At 44.6% G+C, this 21469-nt stretch overlaps 1 protein-coding gene across 3 annotated transcripts in view; it reads left to right on the top strand.

Annotated features, from left to right (window-relative positions):
- Positions 1 to 21469, top strand: part of LIPH (lipase H) — a 49946-nt gene that overhangs the window by 18253 nt on the left and 10224 nt on the right. For 2 of the 3 annotated variants that reach the window (XM_063621955.1, XM_063621956.1), the window contains exons 3-8: positions 879 to 987; positions 7302 to 7403; positions 10517 to 10606; positions 15361 to 15528; positions 17807 to 17902; positions 20288 to 20399. In XM_063621955.1, the coding sequence (XP_063478025.1) occupies positions 879 to 987; positions 7302 to 7403; positions 10517 to 10606; positions 15361 to 15528; positions 17807 to 17902; positions 20288 to 20399 (677 nt within the window). The remainder of the gene's footprint in view (positions 1 to 878; positions 988 to 7301; positions 7404 to 10516; positions 10607 to 15360; positions 15529 to 17806; positions 17903 to 20287; positions 20400 to 21469) is intronic. The other variant, XM_063621957.1, reaches the window with a different exon arrangement.

Genomic DNA, 21469 nt, shown 5'->3' with positions numbered 1-21469 from the left:
CACCCTTGTCATTGTGACATTATAGATTTATGTATTTATTATGATAAATTTCCACCAGATGATGACAAAGTGTCTTGAGGAAGGGGCATTTTTTTCTAGCTCACAATAAAGGTGTCTTATAGGTAGGAGAGGTTCTGTCTAGGAGTTCTTGGTTTAAATGCCTAGAGCTTCCTCAACTTCTTTTTTTTTTTTTTTTTTTTTTTGAGAAGGAATCTCGCTCTGTCACCAGGCTGGAGTACAGTGTTGTGATTTCAGCTCACCGCAACCTCTGCCTACCGGGTTCAAGTGATTCTCTTGCCTCAGCCTCCCGAGCAACTGGGACTACAGGTACACGCCACCATGCCCAGCTAATTTTTGTATTTTTAGTAGAGACGGGGTTTCACCATGTTGGCCAGGCTGGTCTTGATCTCCTGACCTCGTGATCCACCTGCCTCGGCCTTCCAAAGTGCTGGGATTACAGGCATGAGCCACTGCACCCGGCTAATTTTGTATTTTTAGTAAAGACGGGGTTTCTCCATGTTGGTCAGGCTGGCCTCGAACTCCCGACCTCAGGTGATCTGCCCACCTCGGCCTCCCACAGGGCTGGGATTACAGGCGTGGGCCACTGTGCCCAGCGGACAGACTATTTTGAATCCTGCTCTGCTGTCTCCCCAGCTGCCTGGTCTGGGGCAGATGACTTCAACTTGGGGCCTCAGTTTCCTCATCTGCATAATCAAAAGAATAGTATTTAGTTTGCGTGGGTGTTGTGACCTTTAAATGAGATAATAGATGTAAGGTGCTTAGAATTACTTCTCCAAAGTCAACAGCCAGGAAATTTCTACAAATGTTAATTCTTTGGCCCCTTACAATTTACAATGATGGACCTCTTGAAATTCCAGGCAGAAGGAGCTTCTCTTGATGACATTTACATGATCGGAGTAAGTCTAGGAGCCCACATATCTGGGTTTGTTGGAGAGATGTACGATGGATGGCTGGGGAGAATTACAGGTAAGCTCCTGTGAATGGGCATGGGGCGGTGGCCTGGGCAGGGTGTTCACTGGGGGAGCATTATGTAGGCCAATCCAACTCCTTGGGTTCAAAGCCAGCTCCAATTACCTAACCTCTCTGAGCATGGGTCCTTGCGTGCAAAAGGAAGATCAAAATAATATTGACCTCAGGCTATTATGTAATAAAACATAAGTAAAGCATTTTGTAAATTGTATATACTATAGAAAAAATGGGTCATGACTTTATTTCTCTTACGGCTGGAAAAACAGCTGTGTCCCATTCAGGGGCTTGTGTGCCCCAAGCAGTTAGTCCTCTTCCTTTTATTTAATCCAGGAGACCCTGAACTATAAACCTAATACGCTTTAGTGCCCAGGCACAGCTGGAGTCTCATAAGAAAATGAGATGGGAATTTTGATGGCTGGGGCTTATTCTCTAAATATCAGCTTTCAGGCCAACACTGAATGAAAACCTTCAGAAATGCAGCAGGTCAGATCCCAAACAAAGACTCCCTTGCTGGAATCTCTTGCCTAGGGCTTAGTAGCTTTCCACAGCGCTCTCTCTTTCAGAGTCTCAAAGCCTCTCCCATTTCTCCTTTCCCAGAATCCATCCTCATACCTAGAGGGCTATTTTAAATCTATGGAAACTGAAAAGGTAGAAGTGGATGGAAAAAGGGGAGAGGTAAATGATTAAAACTACATTTAGGAGGTAAACTTTTAGGGCCGCAAGTTTTTAATTTTATTTTTAATTTAAATTTTATTTTATTTTATTTTCTTATTTATTTATTTTTGAGAAAGAGTCTCACTCTGTCACCCAGGCTGGAGTGCAGTGGTGCAATCTTGGCTCACTGCAACCTCCACCTCCCGGGTTCAAGCGATTTTCCTGCCTCAGCCTCCTGAGAAGCTGGGATTACAGGCATGCGCCACCACTCCTGGCTAATTTTTGTATTTTTAGTAGACACAGGGTTTCGCCATGTTGGCCAGGCTGGTCTTGAACTCCTGACCTCAGGTGATCCACCCACCTCGGCCTCCCAAAGTGCTGGGATTACAGGCATGAGCCACTGCACATAGCCTTTTTTTTTTTTTTTGACAGGGTCTCGCTTTGTTGCCCAGGCTGTCACGCAGCTCACTGCAGCCTCAACCCCCCAGGCACAAGCAATCCTCCACTCAGCCTCTCAAGTAGCTGGGACTACAGGTGTGTGCCACCACACCTGCTTAATTTTTAATTTTTTTGTAGAGATAGAGTCTTACTATGTTGCCCAGGCTGGTCTTGAACTCCTGGGCTCAAGCAATCCTCTCACCTCAGCCTCCCAAAGCACTGGGATTACAGGTATGAGCTGCTGTGCCCGGCCTCATGTTGTATTTCTGTTGGACAGCACTTCCTTCAAGAGTTTATGTTGATCTTGGGTATGGGAGTAAGAGGCCGTGAAGTTGCACGCAAAATGTTGGGTGTCTGTCCTGGGGAGGGGTCCAGAATTTTCATCAAATTCTCAAACCAGTTAAGGCTGCAATAAAAGCCAAGGATTCTTATCTGAACATTTTTCTGGTGATCTTAGAGCAATAAGAAAAAGCTCTTTGGCTGGTTGCAGTAGCTCATGCCTATAATTTCAGCACTTTGGGAGGCCAACGCGGAAGAATCGCTTGAGTCTAGGAGCTTGAGGATGCAGTGAGCTATGATCGTACCACTGCACTCAAGCCTGGGTGACAGAGTGAGATCCTGTCTCAAAAAAACAGTAAACAAAAAACAAAACAAAACGACAAAAAAGGAAAAGGTCACTTTTTACATTGTTTGTATTACACAATAATCTCAGAATGTTCTGGATTTGGATTCAGGACCCATTTATTTATTTTAATTTTTTAAATTTAGTGATGAGATCTCATGATGTTGCCCAGGTTGGCCTTGAACTCCTGGGCTCAAGCAATCCTCCTGCGTTGGCTTCCCATAGTGCTGGGATTACAGGTGTGAGCCATCATATGGCCTTAGGAGTCCTTTTATAAGTATTCTCTCTTTTTTTTTTTTTTTGAGACAGAGTCTTACTCTGTCGCCCAGGCTAGAGTGTAGTGGCATGATCATGGCTCACTGCAGCCTGAAGCTCCCCGGGCTCAGGTGATCACCTCTGAGGCTCCCATCTCAGCCTCTCAAGCAGCTGGGACTACCGGCGTGTACCATGCCTGGCTAATTTTTGAATTTTTTCTAGAGATGGAGTTTCGCCATGTTGCCCAGGCTGGTCTTGAACTCCTGTGTTCAAGCGATCTGCCTGCTTCGGCCTCCCAAAGTGCTGGGATTACAGACATGAGCCACCGCACCTGACCTTATGAGTCTTCTGAAGTAGCTATTAATTCTACCTCCATTTTATAAGTTAAAGGAACTGAGATTCAGAAAAGTAAAGTAACCTGCCTAAGGGCACACAGCTGGTTAGCTCTCTAGGTTTGGGGCTCCGTACCTATCTGCTCACACATAGTATGCAGCTTTTACTACAATTTTTTTCTGACATTGGAAGCTAATCATTCGCTATGGCTTATCACTAAGGAAATCCCAAGTCCAAGCCTGCCTGTGACAGTCCCAGTTTGTACATTTGTCTTAGTATAATTATTAATAGCACCCTTATCACTCTGAAAACTATCCTGGTTCAGATGTTTTATTCATCGTGAATCTGGAGGTTGCTATAAACTGAGGCTCTCACCGTTAATTTTATTTATTTATTTATTTATTTATTTATTTATTTTTTTTTTTTTTTTTTTTTTTTTTTTTTGAGACGGAGTCTCGCTCTGTCACCCAGGCTGGAGTGCAGTGGCGCGATCTCGGCTCACTGCAAGCTCCGCCTCCCGGATTCACGCCATTCTCCTGCCTCAGCCTCTCCGAATAGCTGGGACTACAGGCGCCCGCCACCACGCCCGGCTAATTTTTTGTATTTTTAGTAGAGACGGGGTTTCACCGTGGTCTCGATCTCCTGACCTCGTGATCCGCCTGCCTCGGCCTCCCAAAGTGCTGGGATTACAAGCGTGAGCCACCGCGCCCGGCCTTATTTATTTATTTTTGAGACAGAGTCTTACTTTGTTACACAGGCTGGAGTGCAGTGGTGCAATCACAACTCACTGCAGCCTCAAACTCCCAGGCTTATTAATAGCATCCTTATCACTCTGAAAATTGCCCTGGTTCAGATGTTTTATTCATCATGAATCTAGAGGTTGCTATAAACTGAGGCTCTAACTGTTAATTTTATTTATTTATTTTTATTGTTTTGAGACAAAGTCTCACTCTGTCACCCAGGCTGTATTACAGTGTCACGATCTTGGCTCACTGCAACCTCTGCCTCCTGGATTCAAGCAATTATCGTGCCTCAGCCTCCCAAGTAGCTGGGATTACAGGCACCTGCCACCACACCTGGCTAATTTTTGCATTTTTTAAATTAATTCATTATTATTATTATTATTTGAGACCGAGTCTCACTCTGTCACCCAGGCTGGAGTACAGTGGCACAATCTCGGCTCACTGCAACCTCCGCCTCCTAGGTTCAAGAGATTCTCATGCCTCAGCCTCCCGAGTAGCTGAGACTACAGGTGTCTGCCACCACGCCTGGCTAATTTTGTATTTTTAGTAGAGATGGGGTTTCATCATGTTGGCCAGGCTGGTCTCAAACTCCTGACCTCAGGTGATCCACCCACCTCAGCCTCCCAAAGTTCTGGGATTACAGGAATGAGCCACTGTCCCCAGCCTATTTATTTATTTACTTTTGAGACAGGGTCTTACTTTGCCACCCAGGCTGGAGTGCAGTGGTGCAATCACAGCACACTGCAGCCTCAAACTCCCGGCCTCAAGCCATCCTCACAGCTCAGCTTTCTCTCCATCTCCCCACCACCTCAAGTAGCTAGGACTACAGGGACTACAGGCGCGTGCCACCGCGCCAGGCACTGCTTGTTACCTTCCCTTCCTTCCTTCCTTCCTTCCTTCCTTCCTTCCTTCCTTCCTTCCTTCCTTCCTTCCTTCCTTTCTTTCTCTTGCTTGGTCTGTCACCTGGGCTAGAGGGCAATGGCACAATCATGGCTCACTGCAACCTGGAACTTCTAGGCTCAAGTGATCCTTCTGTCTCAGTCTCCAGAGTAGCTAAGATTACAAGCATAAGCCACCACAGCCAACAAATTTTTAATTTTTTTATAGAGACAGGGTCTCCACATGTTGCCCAGGCTGGTCTCGAACTCCTGGTCTCAAGCAATCCTCCTGCCTTGGCCTCCCAAACTCTAGGATTATAGATGTAAGCCACTGCAACCAGCTGAAATGGAGGGATTAAAGCTAGAACCAGGTAGGCTGGGTGTGGTGGCTCTCACCTGTAATCCTAGCCTTTTGGGAAGCTGAGGCAGGAGGACTGCTTGAGTCTAGGAGTTTGAGACCAGCCTGGGCAACACAGCAAGTGCCCCCACAACCGGCTCTCCTCCCCTACCCCCATCAAAAAAAAAAAGAAAAAAAGAAAAAGGCTAAAACTTAGGAAATAAAGGCAAAGATACTCTTGCATTTTATATGTAACACCAGGAGATAGGAGATATAAAATGACATTCATAGACAAAAACTTCAAGGGAGACTTCCCTTGAAACCTTCTTCACTCCAGGTAGGGATCTGGTAAACCAGACCTTTTGGAGCTGCTGATTTGTTTTTTCCTTTTTTCTTTCTTTTTCTTTTTCTTTTCTTTTCTTTTCTTTCTTTCTTTTTTTTTTTTTTGTTGAGATGGAGTCTCGCTCTGTCACCCAGGCTGGAGTGCAGTGGCACGATCTCGGCTCACTGCAACCTCTGCCTCCCCGGTTCAAACAATTCTCCTGCCTCAGCCTCCCGAGTAGCTGGGACTACAGGCACGTGCCACCACACCCAGCTAATTTTTTTTTTTTTTGTATTTTTAATAGAGATGGGGTTTCACCATGTTAGCCAGGATGGTCTCGATCTCCTGGCCTCATGATCCGCCCACCTTGGCCTCCCAAAGTGCTGGGATTACAGGCGTGCGCCATCACACCCAGCTTTTTCTTGTTGTTGTTTAATCTTTATTTTGTGGTTACAACATCATGGGAGCTTCTCTCCTGTTTTTCCAGCTGCTTCGTAGTGATGGTGAGGAACACCCAAATAACATTGACCAAGGGTGAGAAACCGGTTTAGGCATTTATAGAGCGGGTTAATTCTGCAGGGATTGACACCCACTTGGTTTCCTTCTTCAATACCTAGCCTGATACCTGGCCTGCCCAGTGAGTTTCGCCCTCTCCGCCGAGCTTGCTAAACTCAGGGCAGTGAAACCAAGAGCTCAACAGATAGAAGTGGTTGCATTAAGAGGCTGTGTTCTGATCAAGGCTCTTGATCTTCCTGAATCACAGTTCATTCATCCGGAAAATAATAATAGCTACCCTGCCTCCCTCACAGGTTTGTAATGTGGATCAAATGGGCTAGCATATATGAATAAGAGTGGAAGTTCTTTATTTATTAACAACAAAAAGGAAGGGCTGAGTGAGGTTTCTGGGTCATCTAAAGTGGGATAAAGATGAATATAGCATCTTTCTTTCTTTCTTTCCTTCTTCCTTTCTTTCTTTCTTCTTTCTCTTTCTTTCTTTCTTTCTTTCTTTCTTTCTTTCTTTCTTTCTTTCTTTCTTTCTTTCTTTCTTTCTTTCTTTCTTTCTTTCTTTCTTTCCTCTCTCTCTTCTCTCTTTCTTTCTTTCGAGACAGAGCCTTGCTCTGTCGCCAGGCTGGAGTGATCTTGGCTCACTGTAACCTCCACCTCCTGGGTTCAAGTGATCCTCTTGCCTCAGCCTCCCGAGTAGCTAGGACTACAGGCACACACCACCACGCCCAGCTAATTTTTTTGTATTTTTAGCAGAGACGGGATTTCACCATGTTGGCCAGGATGGTCTTGACCTCTTGACCTCATGATCCACCTGCCTCGGCCTCCCAAAGTGCTGGGAATACAGGTGTGAGCCACTGCGCCCGGCCTGCTCTTTTCTCTTTAATGCGCCCTTTGGTGCTTTTTTCCTGGGGAACGCCCGTTTATCTCCACCCCTTGAACCTCATACATGTGTGCGTTCCCTACTGTTGAGCTCCGCATGAGACATGCCCCTGATGGAGTCTGGATGCCATTCTCAGGGGCACAGCCAGGGTAACCGTCTCCACTGTGGGAACAAGCTGCAGAGCCATGGAAAGGAGTCCTGGCCAAGTGGCACGGGAGTGTGAGCGTTCGCCCACCTGAGGGTGCCCTGCAGCCTGGGAGCCGCCCTCATCCAGAAGGATCAAAGGCCGGCTGCAGGTGACTCATGGTGTGGGGCTGCCAAGTGACTCTGTTTTCCTTCCAGGCCTTGACCCTGCGGGCCCTTTATTCAACGGGAAACCTCACCAAGACAGATTAGATCCCAGTGATGCGCAGTTTGTTGATGTCATCCATTCTGACACTGATGGTAACGCTCCTTTCCTTGTGGGCCAGTGGCTACCTCCAGGCTCCTAAAGAGTCTCCCCTGGGGAGAGATCATCACATAGGAGCAGATCAGGTTCCTCTAGATTCCTACTTTTTTTCCGGGCAGGGTTCCAAATCCACCGAAATATTGAAGGGAAGCTGGTTTAATGTAGGCACCCAGGACCTTGTGCTAGAGCGTGGATGATTATCCCACGGTCTCTTCATATTTTTATTTTTTTAATTTTTTTTGAGACAGAGTCTCGCTCTGTCGCCCAGGCTGGAGTGCAGTGGCACGATCTCGACTCACTGCAAGCTCTGCCTCCCAGGTTCTCGCCATCCTCCCGCCTCAGCCTCCCGAGTAGCTGGGACTATAGGCACATGCCACCACGCCTGGCTAATTTTTTGTATTTTTAGTAGAGACGGGGTTTCACCATGTTAGCCAGGATGGTCTTGATCTCTTGACCTTGTGATCCGCCCGCCTCAGCCTCCCAAAGTGCTGGGATTACAGGCGTGAGCCACCGCGCCCAGCATATTTTTAAAGGAATCATCATGCTCAATGAAGGACAGGCTAATTTTCTCAACATGAAGATAAGTGTTTTCCTATGTGCGACTGGATTTGCATACATGATTTCTTGGTGGTGTTGGTTCTTTTTATTTTCTTGAGCTGCAGGTGTTAAATCTCTCCATGCAGAGTCACTCTGATGCACCTACAGCTCTCTGGCTCTCTGTGGATCTTCTTGGACATTGCTGTCTTTATTTTTATTTTATTTTATTTTATTTTGAGACGGAGTTTCACTCTTGCCACCCAGGCTGGAGTGCAGTGGCATGATCTTGGCTCACTGCAACCTCTGCCTCCTAGGTTCAAGCAATTCTCCTGCCCCAGCCTCCCAAGTAGCTGGGATTACAGGCACTCGTCACCATTCCCAGCTAATTTTTGTATTTTTTCTAGAGACAGGGTTTCTCTATGTTGGCCAGGCTGGTCTCAAACTCCTGAGGTCAGGTGATCCACCTGCCTTGGCCTCCCAAAGTGCTGGGATTACAGGTGTGAGACACCGTGCTCAGCCATCTTTATTTTTTTAATTTTTAAATTTGTCTTCTTTTTGTAGAGATGGGGGTCTCGCTATGTTGTCCATGCTGATCAATCAATCCTCCCACTTCAGCCTCCCAAAGTGCTGGGATTACAGGCTTGAGCCACTGGAGCTGGCCCATTTCTGTCTTTCACGGTGCTGTTTTTGTGTCTGGGATTGGATACGTGTCATGTGGGGTTGGGTGATACTCAAAGATGGGTACCTATATCCAGATGTCTGGGAGAAGAGCTGGAGTAGGAACTTGGGGAGGATTGAGGAAACAGCAGAGTGGTCATTTAATCGGACATTCTCTTCATGATACAACCACCTAAAAAAACCTTTGCCATCTCTCATCGGCATTCTGGTGTGGTGTTCCACAGTTATTTGCCTTGAAAGAAATTGTCTCTTTGTGAAACAGTGGCATTCTTACTATGAAGTTTGCAAAGTACATTTTAATGCTTGGTGGAAGAGAATAGAGCAATTTATTTTTGGGAAGTGAATTTTGAAGGAAAGGGTATAGTTTTGCCATCAGGCAGATGTAGATTCAGATCCCAGGTTTTGCCCTTTCTAGTGATGTCACATTAGTTCCTTAAGTCCTCTGAGCTTCCTTTTTTTTCATTGATAGAGACGAGGTCTCCCTATGCTGCCCATGCTGGTCTCAAACTCCTGAGCTCAAATGATCCTTCCGCCTTGGCCTCCCAAAGTGCTAGGATTACAGGCGTGAGCCACCATGCCTGGTCCCATGTCTTCACTTAAGTTGTTTCATCTGAATTTACCAGTGGCCACTTTGCATTGTGAAACACCTAGTACCACACCCAGAGACACATGTGGGTTCTCAATATATAATAACTATTATTATTATTACTATGATGCGTTATGTATATACATGTGCATATGTATGTACACCTACATTAAATTAATTTATATTAAATCAAGCACTTTACTGATTGAGGGTTTAATAAAGACCATAAACAATTATTAAATCTATATATACTTTTTAAAGTTTTTATTATTACTATTTTTTAAGACAGGGTCTGTCTCTGTCACCCAGGCTGGAATGCAGTCACGCTTTTGGCTCACTGCACCCTCCTCCTCCTAGCTCGAGTGATCCTCCCACCTCAACCCCTTGAGTAGCTGGGACTACAGGCACACACCACAATGCCTGGCTAATTTTTGTATTTTTTGTAGAGACGGGGTTTCGCCATTTTGTCCAGGCTGGCCTTGATTCTCCCACCTCAGCCTCCCAAAGTGCTGGGATTATAGGCGTGAACCACTGCACCTGACCTATATATACATTTCTAGGTCCTCATTTTCTAGAAGTAGTTCCAATCTTTTTACCATTCTGGATCTCAAATATTTAAAGATTTTATCTACTAAGTAAAAATTCATTTTTTCCTGTCTCCTATTTATTAGTTATACAAATGCAAAGAGAGGCTCCAGGCAATTAAAGGGTTGCAGCAAAATATAAGGAAGAAATGGGGCCAGGCCCAGTGGCTCATGCCTGTAATACCAGTGCTTTGGGAGGCCGAGGCGGGTGGATCGCGAGGTCAGGAGTTCAAGACCAGCCTGGCCAACATGGGGAAACCCCATCTCTACTAAAAACACAAAAAATCAGCTGGTCATGGTGGCACATGCCTGTAATTCCAGCTACTCGGGAGGCTGAGGCAGGAAAATTGCTTGAACCCAGGAGGTGGAGGTTGCAGTGAGCAGAGGTCGCGTCATTGCACTGCAGCCTGGGTGACAGAGCAAGACTCCATCTCAAAAAAAAAAAAGAAGAAATGTATCATTTGCAGTGGATGAGTGACTAAACTCCCTTAGGTCATTAAAAATATTGGAAGTAAATTCCTTACCATCTTCACAGTTACCTAGTTGGAAATCATTGCCTTCTAACTAACTAGCTGGGTGACTTTGGGAAAAACACTTGCATAGGTATAACAATAATGATATAACAACAATAATAATACAATTCCTGCTTATATCCGGCAGGCAAATGAGCTATGAGATAGGAAAAATTCAAAGCAGGATAAAAGCAGAATGTGTTCTCTTTTAGCACTGGGTTACAAGGAGCCATTAGGAAACATAGACTTCTACCCAAATGGAGGATTGGATCAACCTGGCTGCCCCAAAACAATATTGGGAGGTAAGCACAGATACTTTATATTTTGTAAAATAGTGGTATAAAAAGGCATATTTGGAGGCCGTGCATGGTGGCTTATGCCTGTAATCCCAGCACTTTGGGAGGCCGAGGTGGGTGGATCACCTGAGGTCAGGAGTTTGAGACAAGCCTGGCCAACATAGTGAAACCCCATCTCTACTAAATACAAAAAATTATCCAGGCGTGGTGATGCATGCCTGTAGTCCCAGCTACTCGGGAGGCTGAGGCAAGAGAATCTCTTGAACCTGGGAGACAGAGGTTGCGGTGAGCTGAGTTTGCACCACTGCACTCCAGCCTGGGCAACAAGAGTGATACTCCATCTCAAAAAAATAAAAATAAAAAAAATAAAAAGGCATATTTTGGCCAGGTGCAGTGGTGCATACCTGTAATCCCAGCACTTTGGGGGGCCAAGGTGGGAAGATTGCTTGAGCCCAGGAGTTCAAGACCAGCCTGGGCAACAGAGGGGAGATGCCATCTCTACAAAAAATAAAAACAAAATTAGCTGGGTGTTGTGGCATGCTTGTGGGCTCAGCTACTCCGAAGGCTGAGGTGGGAGGATTGCTTGAGCCTGGGAAGTAGAGATTGCAGTGAGCCATGATCATGCCACTGCACTCTAGCCTACGCAACAGAGTGAGACCTGTCTCAAAAAAGAAAAAAAAAAAAAAAAGAAAAGAAAAAGGCATATCTTTAAAATCTGACATTATTCTACACGTAGTAATTTTTAATAGAAAACAAACTTCCTGAGAAGATACAGGTAGTATAAATATAAATTATAAATTATAACTCAAAGATACTACTTTTAAAACTATAGCCACATGTTTGAAAGCTATTATGAATTATTTCTCTCTCTTGAAAAGGTATGTCTTTGATCTAGAAATTCCACACCTGGAAATCGCTCCTAGAGAAATAATGGAAAATGCAGACAAGAATTAGAGTGCAAAGATGTTCAACATAACATTATTTATAATAATTAGAGCTTTTGAAATAATGTAAATGGCCAGCTTACAAAAATTATTAAATGAATTATGGTATGCACACAAAAAATGTAATTCTTAAAAGTCACATTTTCAGAGATTAATAAAAATTCTTAGTGTGATAAGTGAAAAAGACAAAACTATATAATATGATGCCAATTTATTTTTTTAATCTGTATTTGTACAGATGTAAATATAGATAAAAAGACTAAAAGTAAATGCTCCAAGTAATTATTACTGGCAATCTGTTGATATCAGACTTTTAGGTGTTTTTGCATCACTATTTCCTATCATTTTGTGTTTTTCAAATAATTATATATTACTTTTACAATGAGAAAAAACAAAAACATAAACGGGGAGTTAGAGGGCAACATAAAAGTGAGGTGACTGACAGAATATGACGACCTCTTTCTTTTCTTTCTTTCTTTCTTTCTTTCTTTCTTTCTTTCTTTCTTTCTTTCTTTCTTTTTCTTTCTTTCTTTTCTCTCTCTGTCTCTCCCTCCCTCCCTTCTTTCTGTTTTTTCTGTCTCCTTTTCCTCTTCCTTCCTTCATTCCCTTCCTTCCCCTCCCTCCCTCCCTCCCTCCCTCCCTCCCTTCCTTCCTTCCTTCCTTCCTTCCTTCCTTCCTTCCTTTCTTTCTTCCTTCCTTCCTCTTCCTTCTTTGCGGTCCTCCTGCCTTGGCCTCCCAAAGTGTTAGGATTACAGGTGTGAGCTATACCTGACAGCAATAATGTCAGCATACCCTGAGAATGACCCTTACTGCAGACACAGCTGACAGCAACACTTCAGTAATGAGGGTTGCCATGTGGAGGTTGCTGGGTAGGGTGAGGGTGCTAAGTGAAGATGCTGTAAAAACTGCATGCTTTTTACAAGTGGTTGCAGTTCTCCTGTCTGGCCTGTTGTCACTGGACTGTCCCTGTATGTAAGTTCCTCCAATAAACTGTAGGTCTTGTTCACTGGTTCTGGGTCTCTTCTTTAGCCTTTTGAACCTGGTGTCATCCTTACTGAAGTCAACAGGGGCCCAGCACAAACAACCATTCCTGGCTGTCGATAGTGTTTCTGATTGTTCTATTTCAGCAGTTACAAGTACAATGTATACGTTTCTGGTTTTAAAATATTTGAAAACAAATTTGGGATATTTAATTTGCTGAGTTAGGAAAAAATCCTAAACCACAAAAATACATCTATCATCACCATTATTTCCATTAAATAAAGGGCACTGTAACACATACACCCACAAAAGAAAAGACATAAACCCAGAGCATGCAGAACTTTACATTAATTGCAGTTAGCTTAATGAAACAGTCACCGTCTCATCTGTGTGGTTCCCATACTCTACTATAGACTCGTGAACACATTGTCATAAACCAGCACTAGTCCAGAAATGGAACTTCTGGTCTTTTTGGAACTTACTAGCATTTTGGAACTACTGAGCAGTTGTATTTTCCAACGACCCTCAACATCTGGCAGGTGTCCCCCATGTCTCTCTTGATTGCCTGCCTGGTTTCTGTGCAGTGCCAGGCCCCGTTGCCTTTGACATGAATGGAAAATGTGGCAGGAATCCGAATGACTCTTGCTCTTGAGTTTTTGGCAGTTGTTGGGATTATTGGCACTGAACAGTACCAGACCGAGGAAGCTCATAAGAACCAGACTTCCAGTTAAACCCTCGAGCAGAAATAAAGCAGAGGGGTTTCAGCAAACAGCGGAACCCGCTAGAGGTTGCATTTATTCATTCATCCAACAAATACCTATTAATTTGCCATGTGTCTGGCACTGTGTTAGGATCTGGAACTATAGGAGAACAGTTCAGTATAGTATAACAGTTCAGAACAGTATAATAGTTCAACTGTCATGGTGAACTAAATAGGTAAAGTCTGTACATTGAGAAAAGCAGAGTCAAAGTTATTCTCTTCAAGATAGAAACTAGTACTCAGTCGGGTATGGTGGCTCATGCCTGAAATCCCAGCACTTTGGGAGGCTGAGGTGGGCAGATCACCTGAGGTCAGGAGTTCAAGACCAGCCTGGGTAACATGGTGAAACCCTGTATCTACTAAAAATACAAAATTAGCCGGAAGTGGTGGTACGAGCCTATAATCTCACCTACTCAGGAGGCTGAGGCAGGAGAATTGCTTGAACCCGGGAGGCGGAGGTTGCAGTGAGCCGGGATCACGCCACTGCACTCCAGCCTGGGCAACAGAGCGAGACTCCATCTCAAAAAAAAAGAAGCTAGTACTTGATTAGATCTAATAGTGGTGTTTAACAGTGAAAGATTGGTTTTTAAATGCCACAACGCAGGAGAGTAAGTGAAATAAGAATGGGAGAATTTTGAAAATTACTCAATTACTGGAGCGGGGATAATTTGGGCATGAGCATTCTTTGTATCCTTCCCCCGATTTTTGTGCCTATTTGAAAATTCCCATAATAAATGTGGCAGGGGAGTGAGAGAGCTCCATGACTGAAGCTATTGTTTGCGTTTTTCAACCTTTCTCTAAGTAAATATATCATATGAAAAGGCAGAATGAAAAGGAATTAGTTAATGATTCACAATTAGCTTTTTTTTTTTTTTTTTGAAATGGAGTCTTGCTCTATCGCCCAGGCTGGAGTGCAGTGGCTCAACCTCGGCTCACTGCAACCTCCGCCTTCCAGGTTCAAGTGATTCTCCTGCCTCAGCCTCCCAAGTAGCTGGGATTACAGGCACGCGCCACCACGCCCGGCTAATTTTTGTATTTTTAGTAGAGACGAGGTTTCACCATGTTGGTCAGGCTGGTCTTGAACTCCTGACCTCATGACCTGCCCATCTCAGCCTCCCAAAGTGCTGGGATTATAGGCGTGAGCCACCGTGCCCAGCCAGCAATTTACTTTTATGGTAACGATTTTGGTAATTCCTTCTGATTCTCCATGACCTAGGGAAGGTTGGCCTTGGACCCAAACACCCTCACCATGTCAGCTTGATGAGCAGACACAGCGTCTTTGTAGTCTGAAGTAGCCCTGCAATGTTAGACCAGGGGCTTTCAAACTTACATGCTTCAGGACCGCATGGAAGACAGGGGACAGTGTTTGTTAAAATGCTGATGCCTGCGCCTCCTCTGAATTAGAAATGTTTGAGGGTGGACCTGAACTCTGTATTTTAACAAGCACGATTTTGATGCAGGCAATCTATGGATCAAGCATTGGATGACAGTGAAAGATACCTCGATTGCTACATGAGCAAGCACGGTCTTTTTTTTTTTTTTTTTTTTGAGATGGACTCTCACTCTGTTGCCCAGGCTGGAGTGCAGTGGTGCAATCTTGGCTCACTGCAACCTCCCCCTCCCAGGTTCAAGCGATTCTCCCTGCCTTAGCCTCCTGAGTAGTTGGGACTACGGGTGCCCACCACCACTCCCGGCGAATTTTTGTATTTTTAGTAGAGACGGGGTTTCTCCATGTTGGCCAGGCTGGTCTCGAACTCCTGACCTCAGGCGATCTACCCGCTTCAGCCTCCTAAATTGCTGAGATTACAGGCGGGAGCCACTGCACCTGGCCCTGGGTCTTTCACCAAAGCATATTTGCTCTAATTCTTGCCACAACCTTAATTTGATGTCATCTTTTCTCCTCCCACTTGCCAGCATGAATTCTTATCTATGGGATTTTATAAAGATGACATGAAATAAAATACACTGAAAGAGCGCAGGGCCAGATGAGAAATTGCGTGTGTATAGAATATGTGATATAGTATTACTAAATGCTTCAACCACTCTACTCTTTCATCACTTCTTTTACAACCAAGGATTTCAGTATTTTAAATGTGACCACCAGAGGTCTGTATACCTGTACCTGTCTTCCCTGAGAGAGAGCTGCACCATCACTGCATATCCCTGTGACTCCTACCAGGATTATAGGAATGGCAAGTGTGTCAGCTGCGGCGCGTCACAAAAAGAGTCCTGTCCCCTTCTGGGTAAGTCCAACCAGCAGTTTCCTCTCTGATTCACAAAGAACTAGTTTTTGGTATGAATCCCAGAACCACTTTATCAAGTAAAAACCAGCCCCATAATTGTATTAAAAACTTGTTTTTCTGCTGGGCACAGTGGCTCATGCCTGTAATCCCAGCATTTTGGGAGGCTGAGGCAGGTGGATCACTTGAGGTCAAGAGTTCGAGACCAGCCTGGGCAAAATGGTGAGACCCTGTCTCTACAAAAATACAAAAAGTAGCCAGGTGTGGTGGTGCGTGCCTGTAGTCCCAGCTACTCAAGAGGAGGCTTAGGTGGGAAGATCACTTGAGCCCAGGAGGTTGAGGCTGCAGTGAACTGAGATCATGCCACTGCACTCCAGCCTGGGTGACAGAGCAAGACCCTGTCTCCAAAAATAAATAAATAAAAGGTTAAAATTTAAAAAAATTTTTCTTAAAAAGAAAAAAATTTTTTTAAAAAGACTTTTTTTTTCTAGTCAGCTTTTTCTAGCCAATTTGTTCTTTGAACTACTCTAGTCTCCTACTAATAAACAGTGTTAGAAAGCAATGTAGGCTGGACGTGGTAGCTCACGCCTGTAATCCCAGCACTTTGGGAGGCTGAGGCGGGCGAATCACAAGGTCAGGAGTTCGAGACCAGCCTGGCCAACATGGTGATACCTCATCTCTACTAAAAATACAAAAAAATTAGCCAGGCATGATGGCGGGTGCCTGTAATCCCAGCTACTTGGGAGGCTGAGGCAGAAGAATCACTTGAACCCAGGAGGCGGAGGATGCAGCGAGCTGAGACCGCGCCATTGCACTCCAGCCTGGACAACAAGAATGAAACTCCGTCTCAAAAAGCAAACAAACAAACAAAGAAAAAAAGAAAGAAAAAGGAAAAGAAAAGCAACTGTAGAGTATTCCATCCGGAAGGCAGTACAGCCTCCCTGGACCCTCTATTCTAGCATGGAAAAGAAGGTTCCAGAGGAGTTTCCAAGCTTACCCAGGGTACAGTCACTCTATATAGCCTGCTCCTGTGGGGACAGGAATACCCTTTCTGTGCATACAACCTCTCTGCTGGGAGAGGGTCCACAATGAGCCCAGAGACCTTCCTGACAAGTGAACTTTTTCACAGACTCATGTCTGTGTAAATGCCCTCACTCCACATTCCGGCTCTTGTGTGCACGTACAGCAGGTGGAATGAGGTAACAGATATTGTGGAGGCTGCTTGGATATTCTCTAGGGATTACTACAGATATTCTAGGTGGTTAGGACTTTGAAACTGGATGGCCATGAGGATTTTCTATTTTTTGCCAAAAGGAAAAATCCAAGTTAACAACAGGGCATGGTATAGACAAGGGGTTCTCAACCTTTTTTTTTTTTTTTTTTTTTGAGATGGAGTCTCGCTCTGTCGCCCAGGCTGGAGTGCAGTGGCGCAATCTCGGCTCACTGCAAGCTCCGCCTCCCGGGTTCACGCCATTCTCCCGCCTCAGCCTCTCCGAGCAGCTGGGACTACAGGCGCCCGCCACCACGCCCGGCTAATTTTTTTTTTGTATTTTTAGTAGAGACGGGGTTTCACTGTGGTCTCGATCTCCTGACCTCGTGATCCGCCCGCCTCGGCCTCCCAAAGTGCTGGGATTACAAGCGTGAGCCACCGCGCCCGGCCTCTCCACCTTGATTGTGCTTTAGAATCACCTAAGGAGTTATAACACAATACTGATGCCTGGGTCCCACCCTGTATCAATTAAGGCAGAATGTGAAGGTCATTCTCTAGGCTAGGGACAGAGGAGAGAAAGAGGGCCCTCTGGACAGCACACGAAGGAGGACACTCACCTGCTTAGTGACACAGTCAGTCATGTGGTCTATGCAATTTAGGGGCCCCATTGTAGTTCTTGAAGAAAGCATATTGCTTTTCAAGAGTGATGCTATTTTAGGTGTGAACTTGAATCTGTTTTAATCTAGAAAATGAACGTATTACTGAAAAATGTCGGTAGTTATTTTTAGTCCACACCAGTGTGTGCCATACCCTACATCCCCCAACACTGCTACTGAGAACCAGTAAAGGGGGAAAATCACTGGAGGGTCCTGTTGCCCTTCAGCTCTTAGGGACAGGGTCAGCCAGCAAGATGGGTCACCCTGCAGGCCCTCACCATGGGGGATGGAGGTGGGAGGGAGTTTCTCTCAGAAGTGGTGGATACAGTCAAACTCAACGTTCTTGCTACCTCAGTTGCTTTTACGTTTATATAATACATGTTAATCTTACACTTTTTTAAACTTGTTTTCATAGGCTATTATGCTGATAATTGGAAAGACTATCTAAGGGGGAGAGATCCTCCAATGACGAAGGCATTCTTTGACACAGCTGAGGAGAGTCCATTCTGCAGTGAGTGGTGAATGTGGTTGTTGGCTTTTGCCTAACTCTTATTTTGGGGATGGCTGAGTCTCAGCTTCCTGGCTACTTCTTGGCAAATAAGGGCCATGATGAAGCATCAACTTTGGAGCTGGAAGGGCCTAGGTTGACTCCTGAGTCTACCACATAATAGCTGTGGGACCTTGGTCAAGTCATTTGACTTCTCTGAGTCTCAGTGTCCTGACTGGTCAAATCGGGTAATAATGCCTGTCTTCTGGGATATTAGGTTTAATCTGATGCAATTTAAAAATATTAATTTAATAAAATCTCAACAAATCAGAGTTGTTAGTTTCACTGGATGACCATTCTAATCACTAAGATCTTCCATAAAATTGCTTGGTTCCCCAAGAGACTTAAAATTGAGACTAGGAAAAAATCAGGTGTCAGCCATAACTACAGGTCAGTTCCAGCTCTAAAGCAAACATGATGACCTAAAGGCCTCGAGAGGCTAAGTATTCCAGATGGGAATTAAAGGGGGCAGCCGATGATTAGACACCTTGGGAAGCAACTAGAATTTCCCTGGGCAGATGTGTTTTTCCTACAGTCTTGTACCCATTTTCACTTTCCTTAGGAACAACTATTTTATTTCATTTCATTTTATTTTTTTTGAGACAGGGTCTCACTCTGTCACCGAAGTTGAAGTGCAGTGGTGCAATCTCAGCTCACTGCAACCTCTGCCTCCTGGGTTCATGTGATCCTCCTGCCTCAGCATCCCAAGTACCTGAGATGACAGGTGTGCATCACCATGCCTGGCTAATTTTTGTATTTTTAGTAGAGACGGGGTTTTGCCATGTCGGCCAGGCTGGTCTCAAACTCCTGACCTCAGGTGATCTGCCTGCCTTGGCCTCTCAAAGTGCTGGGACTTCAGGCATGCACCACCATGCCCAGCTAACTGTTTTTTTTTTTGTTTGTTTCTTTTAGAGACAGAGTCTCACTATGTTGCATAGGCTGGTCTTGAACTCTTGGGCTCAAGCAATCCTCCTGCCTTAGTGCTGGGATTACAGGTGTGAACCTCCATGCCAGGTGTGAGCAACTCTTTTAAAAGAGCCTGGAGGCTAAGCATGGTGGCTCACGCCTGTATTCCCAGCATTTTGGGAGGCCAAGGCAGGCGGATCACTTGAGGCCAGGAGTTCAAGACCAGCCTGGCCAACATTGTGAAACCCCATCTCTACTAAAAATACAAAAACCCCAAAAACAAAATAAAAAAATTAACCAGGCGTGGTGGTGCTTGCCTGTAATCCCAGCTACTCAGAAGGCTGAGGCCGGAGAATTGCTTGAACCCAGGAGGCAGAGGTTGCAGTGAACCGAGATTACAGCACTGCACCCCAGCCTGGGCAACACAGAGAGACTCAAAAAAAAAAAAAAAAGCCTGCAGATCACTGGGTTTCCCTCTTTCTTTGGAGCCATGTGTGGCAGCCTAGGATTTGGCACCTACCTGGTCTGTATGGGGCAAGCCCCTGAGCAACTTGGACCATAAAACGGCAAATCCAGGACTGACCTTATTCTTTCGTGGGACTCTCATCTCCCTGATTAGTTCCTGTTGTAGCGTGTTTTAATTTTATCTTTTTTTAAAAAAACCCATAAGACATTATTCAGGTAACATTTGTATAGATGTACCCACATATTTACCACTTTTTTATTTCTCTGAGTCTGCTGGTTAGGGAATGCCACTTTATTTTTATTATCATCCTTTCTCGCATTTTGTAAATAGAGGAAAGTGTGCTGAGTAATAATGCGGGGAGTCCAGAGTATGGCAGGAACTTCAAGAAAGGAGAACTGACTTAGTCTGGGGGTCAGGGAAAGTCTTCTGGAGGAATGACATTAAGCTGAAACCTGAAAGGTGGGTTCACAGAGCTGTCAAAGTAAGAGTGCCCAGGTGGGTGAAGGCCCAGGAGCCTTCACAGTGCAGGGAGTGCAGGTGGTTGGGCATGATTGGGAGAAGGATGAGAAAGGCTGGGTAGGCTGGTGGACACGGCCCAAATTGTGGAAAACCGTCTCAGCCATGGGGGGTCTCCAAATGGCCCCTCAGATGGTTGAGTCTAAAATTGGCAGGAATTGATGTGAACCACACTCAGCCGTAAGCCCTAAGACTTCACAATACCTGGAAACACTAGTTCAAACGATGATGCCTGACCATGGTGACTGGAAACCAGTGAACTCTGCATTCACTCATGCCATCTTTACCAAAGAGAAGAGAAGGGAATATTAGAAACTTCTGACCTGGATCTTTGCAGAGAAACCAGATAGAAAGAGAAGAAGAGACTCAGTGATTAGGGAGGTTCAGTTTTTAGGAACCAACCCTTCAGGGGATCAGTTGGTAATATCTCTCTCTTACCGTTTTCTCTCTCTGTTTTGCAGTGTATCATTACTTTGTGGATATTATAACATGGAACAAGAATATAAGAAGAGGGGACATTACCATCAAATTGAGAGACAAAGCTGGAAACACCACAGAATCCAAAATCAATCAGTAAGTTGAGTTACAATTGTTTGCAGTGCGCTATTTCCCTTTTTGCTTAGAGAAATTAAATCACAAATCCACCTACTTTGTTATTTACAGATCTATGTTTTCCTTGTTCTATAAAAGATATAAGGGGACCTATTGCTTAGTTGTTTCCCTGGCTCTTGATCTCCCAAGCTCTGGGATTGGTGCAAGGGTTTTCTTTCCTCCCCTCCTTCTCTTCTTCCTTTCCTTCCTCCCTTTTTCCTTCCTTTCCTCTCTCTTTCCCTCCCTTTCTCCCTTCGTTCCTCTCCTCACTTCCTTTGATTAAACATGTGATACAAAAGTTATCTTTGGTTGCTATAAAGGATTTAAACAATAAAGGAATATGCTGATTTAATTATCCCACATTGTATACATATATCAAAACAGCACATTGTATCCCCTAAATCTATATAATTATGATTTCTCATTATCAATCAAAAATAATAGTAATTTAAAAAAAGGAATTTCAAACATAAAAGTACAAGTCCTTGCCGAATCTCACCAACAATCCCAGCCCCAAAGGCAAAAGGCATCTCTACCCGCACACATTTCTATTCTTTCATGAGCTCATAATATATATGTAAACATGTATAATACATATATAACATATATATGTTGTGTTTGTATATATATGTTTCTGAAACTCAGGAAATGTTATTTGCCGCTGGGCATGGTGGCTCACGCCTGTAATCCCAGCACTTTAGGAGGCTGAGGCGGGCAGATTACCTGAGGTTGGGAGTTCAAGACTAGCCTGGCCAACATGGTGCAATCCCATCTCTACTAAAAATAAAACGATTAGCAGGTGTGGTGGCCTCTGCCTGTAGTCCCAACTACTCAGGAGGCTGAGGCAGGAGAATGGCTTGAACCTGGGAGGGGGTGGAGTTTGCAGTGAGCCAAGATCACGCCACTGCACTCCAGCCTGGGCAACAGAGCAAGGCTCCATCTAAAGAGAGAGAGAGAAAAAAAAAAGAAAATGTAATTTGCAATAAAAATTGGAAACATTCTAAAAATCTAACAATGGGAAAATGGTTAATGTAAATATTCCCACTATACAC

This window comes from Symphalangus syndactylus, chromosome 17 (assembly GCF_028878055.3).
Source record: "Symphalangus syndactylus isolate Jambi chromosome 17, NHGRI_mSymSyn1-v2.1_pri, whole genome shotgun sequence".
NCBI lineage: Eukaryota > Metazoa > Chordata > Mammalia > Primates > Hylobatidae > Symphalangus > Symphalangus syndactylus.
Note: the sequence above shows the minus strand (reverse complement) of the source record. Positions and strands in the feature narration are given on the sequence as shown.